The sequence below is a fragment of the Pelodiscus sinensis genome, chromosome 1 (assembly GCF_049634645.1).
Source record: "Pelodiscus sinensis isolate JC-2024 chromosome 1, ASM4963464v1, whole genome shotgun sequence".
Lineage (NCBI taxonomy): Eukaryota > Metazoa > Chordata > Testudines > Trionychidae > Pelodiscus > Pelodiscus sinensis.
In genome coordinates, this window is record NC_134711.1 from 28,728,587 (window position 1) to 28,744,338 (window position 15,752).

General features: G+C 41.1%; 1 protein-coding gene across 9 annotated transcripts in view; it reads left to right on the top strand.

Annotated features, from left to right (window-relative positions):
• CPNE8 (copine 8) overlaps window positions 1–15,752 on the top strand; it is a 215,527-nt gene that overhangs the window by 126,021 nt on the left and 73,754 nt on the right. For 5 of the 9 annotated variants that reach the window (XR_012903542.1, XM_006120408.4, XM_014572184.3 and 2 more), the window contains one exon: window positions 4,137–4,212. Coding sequence is in view for 5 of the 9 variants with exons in the window: in XM_006120408.4 (XP_006120470.1) it covers window positions 4,137–4,212 (76 nt within the window). In the remaining 4 variants the exon portion in view is untranslated. Of the gene's footprint in view, window positions 1–4,136; window positions 4,213–7,986; window positions 8,670–15,752 lie in introns of those variants that run through there. The other 4 variants (XR_012903543.1, XR_012903544.1, XM_075927580.1 and 1 more) reach the window with 3 other exon arrangements.

Below are 15,752 nucleotides of genomic sequence, written 5' to 3' on the forward strand. Positions count from 1 at the left end.
CCAAATGCCATCTTCAGCAAGCAGGTTCCAAACAGCTACAGATTTCTGAGTTTAAACTTCCTGACCCACTTAAATGGCAGTAACAACAAGTAGTCCTGTGGCACTTTAAAGACTAACAAATTTCTGAAACTTAAAAAGGCAGTGTACTTGAAGGAGTCAGCTTATTTAAAAGGACAATGCACATCTCTGTCTGTCTGTCTCTCTCAAACACACAGGCTGTGTCTACACTGGCCCCTTCTTCGGAAGAGGAATGCTAATTTCTAACTTCGGAATAGGGAAATCCGCGGGGGATTTAAATAAACATGGCCGCCGCTTTTTTTCCGGCTTGGGGAAAAGCCGGAAAAGAGCGTCCAGACTGGCGCGATCCTCCGGAATAAAGCCCTTTTCCGGAGGATCTTGAAAGTAGGAATAAGAGATCCTCCAGAAAAGGGCTTTATTCCGGAGGATCGCGCCAGTCTGGACACTCTTTTCCGGCTTTTCCCCAAGCCGGAAAAAAAGCGGCGGCCATGTTTATTTAAATCCCGCCGGGGATATTTAAATCCCCCACGGATTTCCCTATTCCAAAGTTAGAAATTAGCATGCCTCTTCCGAAGAAGGGGCCAGTGTAGACACAGCCACACATACATACCTACCCCCATTGGCTCTGTGCACACATCATCCAGAGGAGAGAGTGGTATATTCTGAGGAAAGAGTGGACACTACTCTTCCACTGAAGGTGAGAAAAGTTTGAACTAAACACAGGAGTCCTGTCTCGGGCAAAATCTATATAAAGGTCCAAAACCAAGCAATAGGGGCTACTGCCAGATGCCAGAAGACCCCTAGTTACCACTTAACATGATTGCTAGAAACATCTAAGACTGGACAGGGGTAAAATGATCAGGCCCAAACTGTGAGCCTGCCCAGCTTTTGAGAAAAGGTGATTAGAACTACTGCTAGGGTAAGAAATTGCATGTAACAGGTTTTTTAACATATTGCGCTTAGCTGGCATGTTTTGTTTTATTTTGCTTAGTAACTTATTTTTTAAGTAATAGAAGTGATTGACATTCCTGCTGCTACTTATACCTAATAAAATCACTTTTGTTTGTTAATAAACTGAATGTAAATATTTATTATCCTGGGTGGACTATAGATGTATGCATCTCTCTTTCTTTCATTGCTAAAGGGAGTGAATAACTTATGAGCTCAGGCTCTATACACTTTATGCATAGTGAGACAGATTTATCTGGGGTTCTGGTCCCATTGGGGTTGAATGCTGTGTCAAGTCCCTTTGATTGAGCCTTCCCAGAGCTGAGTAGATCTTAGTGTCTGTCACTTTGCTGTAGGCTGTGATCCCAACTCTACCATCAGTGGGAGAGACCAGAGTTTCAAGTTGAACAGGACATGATGAGGTGGTCTCCATGATATGATCAGTGCATCAAGTGAGAATTTCAAGGGCATCTCTGTGACTGAACTTGTCAAAGTGGTCTGCTATTTCATGGCTCAGATGAGACCGTTGGATTGAAACACAATGATAATCATCTTTTGGTGTTCTAGAGCTAATAGCTAAACTCAACCTTTGCTTAGCTCAGAACCTCAATGAACATGCAAATCATACAAAAGGCCATACATTTTATGTATTGACCATTTGTGATTGATTAATTGCACTTTTGGCAAAGACGACATTCTCAGCCATTGAAGATGAGATCAAATATTTGCTATTTTTTCAGTATCCATCAATTCTAGACACCAAAAGTGTCACATGTTGATTAGCTAACTGTCATGTTTAGTTAGGTGCTACACAGAGGATCAGTAAAGGCTTATGAAGGTTTTGGGACCTTTCTAAACATCACCAACCAAATGGGAGAGAAACTTGCCTTGTATGAAATTGATTTCCTTGCTGAAAATGGGATTTACTTCAGCTTTGTTATGGCCAAAGCTACGACAATATGAATGGCAAATTAAACAGGGATGCAGGCAAAGAGGAAAATGCAATGCTTTGGTTTGATTACATAGTATGTATTCCTTATCAACCTTGATGACCAGTCTGCCATAGATTGTTGTGTTGAAGAGGTTTCCTTTTTTGGATTTGTCCAAGAATTGTACACTTTTTTTCCTCTGCAACCACCAGTCATTGGATTATTCTTAGAAATTCACTGACAAAGGGATGTCCAGTCCCCAGATCACTCTCCGGGTTATGGTAGAGTGCCACGGCTGAAGCTCTCAGAGCAGTTGTTCTGGGATATCCTAACATCCTTGGAGCACTAGAAAGCCTCAAGAACAATAAAGCTCAAAAATCAGCAGTAAGAAAAGATGCAAAGTGATACAGTGTGCATTTTGGAAACAAATTTGCGTAAGGTCTGGAATGGTATATTTCTACCATTCAGCAGGTGAAGTCTAGTTTGTTCAAGTTTAGCTTTCCACTGCTGTAAATGTAATGAGGAGTCTTGGAACTGTTCAACAAATGTGGGATAGTTATGATGAGTGTGAAATTCAGAGGGCAGCAAAGACTGCTAACTGTGTTTATAAGTAATCCAAGTGTCACAAAAGACAGGAGACATACCACAATGCAACTGTCCATTCATTGTGACAGGGAGACCTTCAGAGTTAATACCTTCATTGCAGTCATTAAAAAACTGAAGAGTTTATTACAACATCAGATCAAGGATTACAAAACCTTTGGTGTACTGATAATTTTTCACTTAATATTTCAAGTACTAAAGTCAGTGAAGATATCAAATGTATGTGTCAGATGTGTCCAGATAATCTCCTAGTAGATTTTACTAAATAATTTCTTCAACTTGTTGAATCCATATGTAGAGAAAAGATGATGAAAGCAAATTTATTGGATGTCCTCAGTTGTCTCTGAATCCTGTGTGATAGAATTTTTCCCAAATGTTAAAACTGCATTATGGCTATATTTGTCAGTTACTATGCCTGACTATAGTGTAGAACACACCTTTTCTCTTTTAACAAGGGTCAAAAAATCCTCTCAAGAGCATCTCATTGCTTTGTCCCTCTTGAGCATTGTGAATGAAATCATCAAGTCTTTGCATTAGATCATTCATGACTTTGCCACAGCGAAAACTAGGGGAAAAAACTATTTGAAAATTGTGTGTGGAGAGAATAGAATAAAGTTATTATTTTTACATAAATATGTAAATATAAGCTTAGATAAATGTTCTGACTTAATTTTTGCAATATGTAATTCATACTTAGGCTCTTCCCTTCCAATAACCCAGGGCACTCATAACCTTAATCCACCTCTGCATAATCAATTGATTCTAGCATAGGTGAGTGAGCAGTATCTGTGAAGTCACCATTTTCCCTCACAAACAGGTAGATGGACAGGTACAAGGAGTGAGTATTCCTGGCTCTGTCTCTCCAGTGCATGGATCAGCATAGTTCAGGACTGACCTCTTCCAGTTGCAAATCATTTCTTTCCCCTTCCCACATGGATGGCTGGTATCCCAGGCAGGGGAAGGCACTGCCTTCCCAAAACTGCCTCACCGGGCCCTGCCCATGCCCACCCCTGTGCCATCCCTGCTGGCCAGCTCTCCAGAGCTCTGGGGTCAGAGGAGGCTACAGCTATGCTGTCCCCTGGCTCTCTGCAGCTCCAGGGCTAGAGGAGGTTGAGGGGTTCTACCTGGGGGCAAGGACTAGCAGCCGCACTGCACGGGAAACTGGTGGGGACTAGCAGGCCACGGTGGGTGGGTCTGTGGGGCTTGCCTCCCAAACCTCTAGGGTCAGCTTCCACTCATGCCTTTCCACTGACTTCTCTCTCTCCCTCTCCCTCTCATGGTACAAGTGGGAAGCCAGAGAGCAAATAGAGAACTTGATAATTCCTTTCAGGTTCTATTCATAGTTTTCAATTCTTATTCAGGGCTGATTGTAAATGTGCAATCTAGTTCTTCATCCTGTATTGGGGTAAAATTATCATGAGCTATCAGATGGATTCAGTCAAATATATTTATAATTATGATTTGGGGGAAGAGTAATGAACATGCATTATGTTTAAGTCAACAGAATAACAAATGCTGTCATTATTTTTTTCACGTGTATTCGTTTCAGCTATGCTTCACATTAGACATATATATTTGGAAAATAATGGAAAAGTAGTTTATATTGTGCTTGTGTTGATTTGAAACCTTATTTCCTAGCCACGATTTCATTGGAGAATTCACAACAAGCTACAGGGAATTGTCTAGAGGGCAGTCACAGTTCAATGTATATGAGGTAAGCATTTTGAACTTTTCTTTTTATTTATCTTGAGGCAATCTGTAAAGTTGAGAACTTTCAGTGTTTGCTTGTCAAATTGGTCAGTGTGCAGGCTTACTGTCAGACTCCAAGCCTTTATAAAGGGAGAAATCAACATTCTGGTTAAAAAAGGATTGCTTCAGAAGTAAGTTTAAAATCATGTGTTCTTTGGACAAGAGCATTATCTTCAGTGCTGTTTTGAAAAAATTAATAACTAAGCTGTTTTAAACATTATGAATATGGCAAACATTATGCGTATTACCAAAACTGCCAAAATAATCAGTTAAAAAAGGAAACATTTTGTAACCTAATAATCTTTGCTTTGTGTTTCATTTCATATTATATCACTGAATGTATTTTGTTTTCTATGGCAGTAGTGAAGCTAAATTGTAACAGATTTATTTTAAAAAGTCCATTCCGGCCTCAGTTTTATCACATGATATCTATTGGTTTCCTAACATCAGTAGTCATAACCACATGATCTGCACTGTTATTAAAAAAAAAAAGCAAATGTCTAAATCTGATTTCCTTATGTAAAAGACTGGCCTATTTTTTTTTCTTTTTTGAACTTACAAGTAAGCATATTTATTCTTAAGGTGAAGGCATTGCATAGAAAACCTATTAGAAGCAATAAAAGAACCCGCACACATGCTACTAAGTTTACCCAAATGATCACCCCCCTCGCCCAATTGCAACAAAGGCTCTGATAGGTGTCAGTCCTTCAAACCTCTCAAGGTTTTTTTTGTTTTTTTACAAGTTCACAGCAGCCCTAGGTCAGGATAGAACACCCATGAATTTTTGAATCTTTCCTCCATAAGCTTGGGGCTTTGATCTTTGTATTCCAGGAACAATTATGGTTGACAGTGGGTCTTTCCTAGGGATGTAGCTTCAAAAGGCTGGATTTTTGCATAACTGTTAATGGAGGATTTGTATTCACCTTCCATTACAGATTACCTAGGCAAACCATTTGACATTGCTTGTCTCAAAAGTCTACTCTCGTCTGGGACATGGTTTAGTATAATCATTTGAAATTCAAAGCACTTCCAATTATTCATATCTAAACTCCCACCCACCAGCACCGGGAAAGGTTACATGCAAATCTGGCCCACAATAAAACCTAAAACGTTCATTTAATAAATGAAACCTGAACATACTTAAACTTAATTCAGTATTATCTTCCAAATTATTAGAGAATTATAGAAATTTAGGACTGAAAGGGATCTGGAAAGATTATCAAATACAGTCCCCTGCACTAAGGCAAGACTATAGTGTCTAGACTATCCCTGACCATTTTTTGTTTAACCTTGTTCTTAAAAACCTCCAATGATACTAATTCCATAATCTTCCTAGGTAATTTGTTCCAGTGCATACTATTCTTATAGTTAGGAAGCGTTTCCTAATGTCTAAACTAAATCTCCTTTGCTGTAATTTAAGTCCGTTCTTGTCCTGTCCTCGATAAATAAAGATAAAATTATCCCCCTCTTCATTATAACAACCTTTTATGTATTTGAAGACTATTATCAGGTTCCCTCTCAGTCCTCTCTTCTCCAGACATAAACCCAATTGTTTTAATCTTTCTTTCTGTATCATGTTTTCTATTCTTTCAGTAATTTTTATTGCTCTCTTTTGAACTTCCCCATTTTGTCCAATCTTTCCCAAAGTATGGTAGCTAGAACTAGACACATTACTCCATCTGAGACCTTATCAATGCTGAACAGAGCAGAAGAATAACTTCACAGGTTTTGCTTACATCATTCCTGATATTACATCCCAGAATTATGTTTGCTCTTTTTGCAGTAATTTTACATTATTGATGCATATTTAGTTTGAGATTCACCGTAACATCCAGATCTTTCTCTAGTATTCTAAGGCAGTTTTCCATTTTGTATTTGTACAATTGATTATTTTTCCTAGAAAGGAGTGTGGACCTTGGGGACCAAACTCCTGAAGTCTTTAGGGTGCCTCTATTATGCTTCTTGTATGGCTCAAATAAAGTTGTGTTGATTCCAGTTCATCTTGTAATAATACTCCTAAGGATAAGATTGCTGAAGTGAACTTACAGGAGTTTTGGTAGCTACCAGTATCCAATCAGGATTGTTATTTAGCTGAACTGTTTTGAGCTGGACCAAAGGGAGACTTCATTTAGAACAATTAATGCAACAGACCAGGAAGTGCTATTAGTGAAAAATCAGATTGTGTGGCCAGTGTCCACTGTAAATAGTATCTGAGGAGTGACGTTGAAGAGCAGTTGGTAAAAGAGGTAGGGATTGACTTGACAGAAGCAGCCATATGAGACAATGAAAGGAAGCTATTGCAACAGTTGCTCTTATGATATGCGGAGAGAATATTCTTGAAGAATAATAAAGAACTTGGAAGATATGACTGGATGCCACATTGGATTGTGCTTAAGTCTGAGTGTTCCAGGTTGCAGTAAAGAGATGTAAAATCTCATGTTGGAAAGTGGCCTAATTGAGAATCCCCAGTTGTAATGATGAAAAAGCCCAGTGGAGATTTGAGGATATAAATTCTCCACAAGAGAATTGTAGAAAGCTCAAGATAGCTATCTGCTTCCCCACGGAACAGACACACTGGATAAAATGTCATGGACAATATATTTTAGTAGTTATGATTTGGTATCTATGTGCCATCAAATTAAAGTCACACAGTTGAGGAGAAAAATGGTCTCTGACAGCCTGTGAGCTGTTTCAGTTCTGCAGAATACCTTTTGGACTAATGGATGCATTTCTGAGAGTAGTAAATGATCTAACACAAGGTTCTTATACTTCCGGTCGACAGGCCATCCCTAACCAGAGCAATTGCGCAATCTGCCCTGGGACTCCTACTGAGCTGGAATGGGGCCTGTTTGTTACTGGCTCTCTGTCCCCTGAGGACATAGCTTCAGGGATCACTGGGAGGCCTGGTGTGGTGTGGCAGCAGTGGTCATACACCCCTGCACAGGGAAGCAGAGTGCATATAAATGTGTCTATGCAATTCAAAAATGAACCCAAAGAAAATCCCAAACTGACCCCTTTTTGGAAGGGACCTTACACAGTGATGGAGAAAATAGGTAATATATCTTTGCTAATACAAAAAACAGACCTTCACCCACACGTAGTTCATCAAAAACTGGTCTTCTGATTCATCGGAAGGAAAGGGAGACAAACATTGTGAATGCTCAACAGCAATTCCAAAGGAATGCAGAGAAGGATTTGGACATACTTTATCTGGCTTTTGTGTACTTGCAATGGGAGACTGGCTGTGCAGGATGTTCTCAGGATCCTTATTCACAGCCATCTGTCTACAAAGACAGGTCTTATCTAGAAAAGATGAACCCTGAACTCATGCATATCTAGATACAAATATAAGCAGTATGTCCATGACTGAATGCACAACTCAAGGGAGGAGATGAACACAAAAATCTGCATAAATGGCAAACTACCTGGATTCTTAGGCGTTACTATATAAATTCTTATTTAACTGAAGAGGGAGAGGGGGAGATGTAAGGATTAGTGTAGACAGCACATTCACCAGTAGATGGTGCTATATATTTATCTTAGTGTTAAGTTGTCGTGTGTGTTATGTTGTTGATCTGATATAGAGGATTAGCCGGAAATTCAGTCCTGCCAGTATGTGCTGGAGTTGGTACTTGCTTCCTCCTGATAAATCTTTGCTTGTGTAAGAGAGTATTACACAATACTTCCTCAGTTGCAACCATTGACTTTGTATATATTTTTTTAATTACAAAAAATTTAGAGAGAGAGAACACAGCATTAATTTGTCCTAACCCTACATCCGTGATTCGTAAGTATTCAGACAATAAGAAAACATCAAACCTGTACTACCTTCAATGGTAATTCTTTGCCTCAGTTGCACATCTTGCCATGTGAAAGTTTGACAGATTAATATCCCTTTAACACACTGCTTCCCTTTTCCCTCTGCTGCATCCTCTCTTGGTTGTCCATGGTAACTAACATCCCAGAATCCAGGGATGGTTGCATTTGGGCTTACTTCCTGCTTCTGGGAGGGAGTATTGGTTGAGTGATGTGTCTGCCGCAGATCTCTGCTGGTACTGATCGCTGCTATTGCCATCTGTGCTATTGCTTATTAGCATTGCTGCTGCCTTTGCATGCTACTGTCTTTAGCTGCAATGTAGTGCACAGAACCCTCCAGTACTTAATGATTTCAGCTTTTAGTAATTGCACTGTAAAGATGGGATCCTAACTAATACTTCTTTCTCTGCATTACCTGACTGCAGTACTCTCCCCACACCATGTCTAAGACTCATCCAGCTAAACCATCCTATAAGATTTCAACTCTAGTGATCACTGAGAAGAAACAAGGACTCCCAATTGAATCTGATCAGTTCTATCTTTAAACGTTGCAGAAGGAGAGTCAAATGGCAGCTAGGATTCTTTAAACAGAGTCTACACCATCAGGTAGGAGCACCTGTCCACATCCACTCAGTCTTTCATTTGTATATGGCATCACTACTCTTCGATCGCATATCCTATTAAGCTAAGCTTTAGGACCGGTAGGCTCAGTTTTCCTACTTTACACAGTGTCACAGAAGGCCCTTAATAGTATATGGGCAGAATTTAAGTACCCTGCAGATTTCTTTATTTCCCCGCAGAAAAATGGCTTTCTGATGGGAAAGCAAAGAGAAGCCACAAAAGCAGTCATGTGACCTTCCCCAGCGCATGTTTTGTTTGTCTTGAGGATTTGGCAGATAACTAAATCATTGTGGGACAAGTGGCGAATCGGGAGAAGAAAGTTATTGGCTGTTTCAGTTGAGCCCAGCTCAGGGTGAGTCCCAGTTGGGCTGGGGAAGATGGAGACTTCCCCTCCGCCTGGCCCGCCCCGTCCCCCCTGTCCCCTGATATTTCCCTCAGCTACAGGAAGCTTTGCAAACTCTCCCCTTCCCCCACTTCCTGCACCCATTGCTTCTGGACTGCAGGAGAAGGATTAAACTAGATGGGTTTATGAAGGGGATTGTTTGAGATAACATGATCTTGGTAACTAATTGACCATTCATTATCAGTGGGAAATAGGTCAATGGAGGGATGATAGGAATTACTAGAGAACTTTCTGGGTGTCTGGCTGGTGAGTCTTGCCCACATGCTCAGGGTTTAGCTGATCGCCATATTTGGGGTCGGGAAGGAATTTTCCTCCAGGGTAGATTGGCAGAGGCCCTGGAGGTTTTTCGCCTTCCTCTGTAGCATGGGGTACAGATCACAGCTAGAGGATTCTCTGCATCTTGGGGTCTTCAAAGTATTTGAAGGCTTCAATATCTGAGATATAGGTGAGAGGATTATTCTGGGAGGGGTGGGTGAGATTCTGTGGCCTGCACTGTGCAGGGGGTCAGACTAGATGATCATAATGGTCCCTTCTGACCTTAAAGACTATGAGTCTATGAATCACTGTAGGGCGAGCTGCTCTCCCACCCACCAAACCCTTGTGCATCCAGACTTCCTCATACCCAGACTGTCCTGCAGAGCCTCATCCTCCCTTAGACCCAGAGGCCCACCGCTATGAACTCCACTCCTTCTGTACCTGGATCCCCACAATGAGCCATCTGCACCTGGATCCCCACTCCACTGACCCCCACTCCTCGCAATATCTAGTCCCCCTCCATTGAGCCTTCCACATTCAGACCCCATGCCAAACTCTCTTCTCCCAAACCCCCCCCCCACACACACACACACTGTTCATTTCCAACCACCTTTACCTGGATCCCCCCCACCATACACACACAACACCCCATTACTATAGCAAACCAGAACCACCACTCCCACGCCCTTGTGTAGCCAGATTTCTTCCCACACTCAGATCCCCTACTGAGCTGTTCATACTCATTCTATGTGAAGCAATTTCTTCTTAACCCACACCTAGATCCCTCCACAATAAGTGCCTTCTCACTAGGACCTTGACAGACTGACCCTATCTGTCTGCACCTGGCATGGAAGAGAGGAGTAGGGTCCTGGTGTGTTTCTGGGGCAGTTGCGATCCTTATGCTGTCTCCCACTGTGTCTGTGTTCTGGGGATGCTGCAGAGTGGTCAGAATGCTACCTCTTTGCAGCCAGTGGCCTGTGCTCCACAATGCTGTGTTGAAGCCTCCACATTTATTTGACAAATAAAATGTGAAGAATTTTAAAAAACTATGAGCAGAATATTTAATTTGGCACAGAATGCCCACAGAAGTAAAGTTATTTTAGTCTCACAGGAAATAATCCATGAGGCCTGATGAGGGCAAGTAGTCCTTATGGAGCTAACTGATTGATTACAACAGTTCTATACACATAACTCATAACACATATCTCACAACCATAGTCCAGAATTCCCCAGCATAGTCCCAACAATGCATGCAATACATGATCTACAGCCAATGGTATCTCACCATACCTCAGCTTTCTAGCACAGCCCTCTCTTCTCCTTGAACTAGGACAGCCACTTCAGCCCTTCCAACTTGAATGCAACCTTCACAGTGGGAACCCCTACAGCCTCTCTGTTGTGAGTGTCCTTGCCCTCAGTCCCCTTGCACCTGGCCCTCTCACTTCCTCAGGGTCCATCTCTCCAGCCCTAGAGACATCACCAAGTAAGCAAAGCACATTAAAAAAACATAATCCCAACTATACACACAAAGAGATTGTCTCTAAATTAGCTGTTACTACTCAAAAAAACTTTGGGGTTATTGTGAATAGTTCTCTGAAAATATCTGCTCAGTGTGCAGCAGCAACACACAAAAAGCTAACAGTATGTTAGGAACAATTAGGAAAGGGATTCCTTTAAGACAGAAAATACAATGCCTCCGTAAAAACCCCTGGTACACTCACACCTGGAATAATGCATGTAATTCTGGTTACCCTATCTCAAAACTTTATATTAAAATTGGAAAAATTATAGAGAAAGGCAACAAAAATATTAGAGGCATAAAACAGTCTCCATAAGAAGAAAGATTAAAAAGGCTAAGGCAATTCAATTTAGAAAAGAGATGACTAAAGAGAATACTATAAAATCGTTATGGTGTAAATAGGGAAGTGTTATTTACCCTTTCACAAACACAAGAACCAGGAGTCTCTTGATGAAGTTAGTAGTCATCAGGTTGTAAAACAAAAGGAAGTACTTCACACAATGCAGAATCAAACTGGAACTTGCAAAAAATCATAATGGGGTTCAAAAAATAACTAGATAAGTTCTTGGAACACAAGGCAATCAATAGCTAGTAGTCAAGATGGTCAAGAGTGTAACTTCCTATCCTGGGTGTCCCTAAATCTGTGACTGCTAAAAGCTCAGATTGGATGATGAGACGGATCACTCAATATGTTTCCCTCTTAATTCCATATGAAGCATCTGGCACTAGCCACTGTCCAAAGATGTGAAACTGAGTTCTTCTTCAAGTGATGTCCCCATGGGTGCTCCACTGTTGGTGTCGGGATCATCCTGATGCTGGGAACGGGACACTTTTACGGTAGCGTCCAGTCAGTTTGCACATGTGCGAGAGGCACATGGTGTTCCCGCCTTTTAAGTGAGCGCACACAGTCCAACTCCTCTCAGTTCCTCCTTCACTGCCCTTGACTATGAACGGAACTCTATCCTGTCTCATCATGTCATTTCTGTGAAGAAAAAGAAAGAAATTTAAATAGATATTGTAGACTTACCTGTTCCTGTTCATTTTTCTTTTGTTAATCAGTTAATAGTTTTTTAAAAACAGTTCTTTTATTTCAGATTTTATATAGTTAGTCAGAATAATAGTTTACCGCCGTGCAGCAGCATGCCATGGCAAATTACAAACCGCCAACAAAAATAAAAAAGAGGGCTTTTACTCATAAATAAGAGTCACAGCAGGAAAAAGTGCAGTCCGCCACCTGATAGAAAATACTTTGTTCCACCAAAAGGCATAGACTTTTTATTCTTTCACCCTCAACCCAATTCCTTAGTGGTTGATGCTGTAAATCAAAGGTCTAAAAATCCTGAATTCAAAACAAATTTATAAGACAAGACCACAAACGCCCGGATTTGTTTGGGAGGAAAATGTACTCCTCCTGAACCCTTCAACTTCATATAGCTAATTACACAGTCCTACTCACTAATCATGACACTGACAATTATGCAAAACTAACTGAGCTCATGCAACATCTTCCAGATGGTCCAGCTACATGGTCGTCTAACCATATGTTCATGAAGCACTGTGCCGTTCCAGCTTGCTCAACAATGGACTCTACGCTAGCTTCTGCGGTCCTCTCAATGGCCTGCAACAACTAGCTGAAGCCCACCTACCATCCATCCGGGCACTGCTGCACAGTCCCCAACAATGGATCACTCACAGGCACATCACTTGAAGAAGAAGTTGCTCACTTTGTGCAGTAACAATGGTTCTTCGAGATGTGTGTCCTGTGGGTGCTCCACTACCTGCCCTACTCCCCATTTCTTCAGGCATTAACAACTTGCCAGGTGGGCATCAAAGAAGAAACAGAGAGGAGTCAGACTGCGCGTGCTAACTTCAAAGGCAGGAACACACGCCTCTCTTGTGCATGCACAGCCCAGCTGGACACAACTGTAAAAATCTCCAATCCGTGATGTCTGGCACATCTGCAGGGACACATATCTCAGCCTCATAGCCAATTATTTTTTCCCAGGGAGCAGCTCTGTAGCATTCCCTCAGAGACCAATTCCAGTCGCCTGACTTTCTGATTGACTCTTCTTTGTCTTTTTTGGAGAGTTCCTCTAATCCCCTGCTATTTTGTAGCTGTTCCCTGTTTTTTTTCTGTTTTGTTTTGTTTTTTTAAACTAAGCCAGGTTTAATTAGATGAGTAGACTATTAAAGAATCAGGTAAAGAAAAGGTGTTTCCCTAAAATGTCCTTTAAAGTTCATAAGCATTGCACAAGGGTAACTTTTAAGCCACCTTTGTGCTACCTAGATTTGGGGCAGAGTAGCCCGTTAACTCTGATTAATTAGTTCAAGCCAGAGTCTTTTTAGCAAGATGGAGAAATCTTCTGGCTCTGGCTCTGGCACAACTCCTACTTTTTCTGTGCAAGAGATTTTTCTCTTTTGGCATCTTAAAGGCATTTTATAGCCTATATACTGTATGAAGGGGACAATAATCTTTACCCCATTCTTTAAGTAATCTCTCTTCAATGGTAATTACTTAGCAATTATCACTAACTCCCTGCTAAACATATACACTAGTGAACCATGAGAGTGATCACAGCAAGATTAAAAACTGTAAAGATGGGTTCTCTTTTCTGTGTTTTGGACCTAATAGATGAAGTAAGCCAAAAGAAAATTTGTGAGTTTTTTGAATGGATCCCCGATATTATGTATTTAGTGGTGCTAGTATCAGAGGTACTGACTTTCAGTAGTGTCGGGGTGCCCAAACCAAGCTCTGCCTCTGCCCCCCATCTCTTCTCTGTCTCACCCCTTCTTCATTTCTTCCTGTCCCTCCTTCTCTCTTGCCCCATCTCTTTCTACCCAGTTCTGTCCTGAGTGTGCCCTATCCCTCATTCTTCGCACTGAGCGCTTCCCAAACACTGTGAAACAACTAATCGCAGCAGGCGAGGGGAGAAAGAGGGAGTCTCTTATCTCGATTCCAGCTGACAGAAAGGAGGACCTACGGGAGTGGGGTTCTGATGGAGAGACTGCCAGTGGGTGCTGCACATCTATCACTTTTCCCCCGGAGGTGCTCCAGCCCCAGAACTCCTATGGAGTCTCCACCTATAAGTAGTATTATATCTGTATCTCCCATGTTCTTTATTTTTAACCATAGCCAAGAGTTCATGTAGTTTTTTCTAGGATAGTCAGGGTTTGCAGCTTTCACTGGTTAAACAAATGTTATTTGAATTGCAAACATCTGAAATTTGAGTGGAAAAATAATTATATTTTAACTGTCCCTTTGTCTTTTATATCACAATGGTCCTATATTGTGCAAAGAATGTAGTTGTAGGACATTATTGCCTTCAGTTTATGGCCTAAAATGTTCTATTTTTCTGGTAATGTACATTAGTGGTGGGCAATCTGCGGCTCTGGGGCTGTATGCAGCCCATTGGGGTTCTATGCATGGCGCACAAGAAACATTTTGTTTACTGTTGCCCATGCACAGGGCTCCCAGATTTTGTTGGTTTCCGTCTGCATAGTGTTTTTCCTACTGTTATTACAAAGTGAGATGCACTTAAAGCAAGGGCACTTAAAGTGAGGTGCGTGCTGATTGCACACAAGACTGAGAACTGTGTGCTGCCGCTGCATCCAATCAAAGCATAAACAAGGGCACATAGCAAAACTATTCTATCCCGGGAGACCATACTGGTTACGACAATCTTGCTGTCTACTGAGATAGAGGGCCATTTATGTGACCCATTCACTAGCCTAAGTTGCCCCTTACTGATGTACAATATAACAACTCTTCCAAATTTTCAAATATGAATATTTTAATTCCTCATCATTCACAGAACATCTACAGATAGTGCATAATAAAACTTGGTGCCAGCCTTATGGAATCCTCTTTCATAGCTGTCTGAGAAATTAGTTGATAAATCTAATAGACAAAATGTCTTTCCTTCCATTTCCAATGTTTCAGCTTGAAAATGTGCTCCCATCTTGCTCAATGTGTTGATAGTGAAACTGATTGAGCTGTATGGGTGGCTTTGAGCAGACATTCAAAAGGGAAGCTTTTTTGGTTGGTTGTGGATTTATGTGCCTCACAAGATTTTTATGATGGGACCACTTTCCATTACAATAGTCTCTTTTCAGTTGTTTATAATTTTGCCAAATTTGGCAGAAATTATTCATACTGAGTGTCTGCCTCATGTTGAATTTATTTGGAAAATATTCTGCAACAGTGATTTAGACATTTCTCAGAACAAGGTGAGAACAAAATCTGTTTTGTTCCTCTTAAAAAAGTATTACAACCAAGTAGCCACTAGATCATCCTGATACATGTCTATCTAATCTGATCTTGAATATTTCCAGTGATTAAAGATTCCACAACCTCCATAGGGGTATATCTACACAGTAGCATTATTTCGGAATAACTGACACTACACAGCAAGCCATTATTTTGAAACAATGTCGAGATGGAGGACTTCTTACTCTGACTCCTGTAACCCTTATTTCACAGGGAGTAAGGGGAGTTGAAGGAAGATGCTCTTCCTTCAACTTCCTGCTATGTAGACCGCGCTAAAGCTGAATTAAGCTGTTTCGACTTCAGCTGCGCAATTGACATAGCTAAAGTTGTGTATCTTAATTTGACATTTGCCCTGCAGCGTTTTTGTACCCTAGGCAATTTATTCCAGTGCTTAACTACCCTGACAGCTAGGAAGTTTTTCCTAATGTCCAACCTAAACCTCCCTTGTTACAAGTTAAACCCATTGCTTCTTGTCCTATCATCATAGGCCAAAGAGAACAATTTTTCTCCCTCCTCCTTGTAACACCCTTTTAGATACTTGAAAACAGCTATCATGTCCCCTCTGTCTTCTTTTTTTAAAACTAAACAAGTCCAGTCCTTTCAGTCTTCCCTCATAGGTCATGT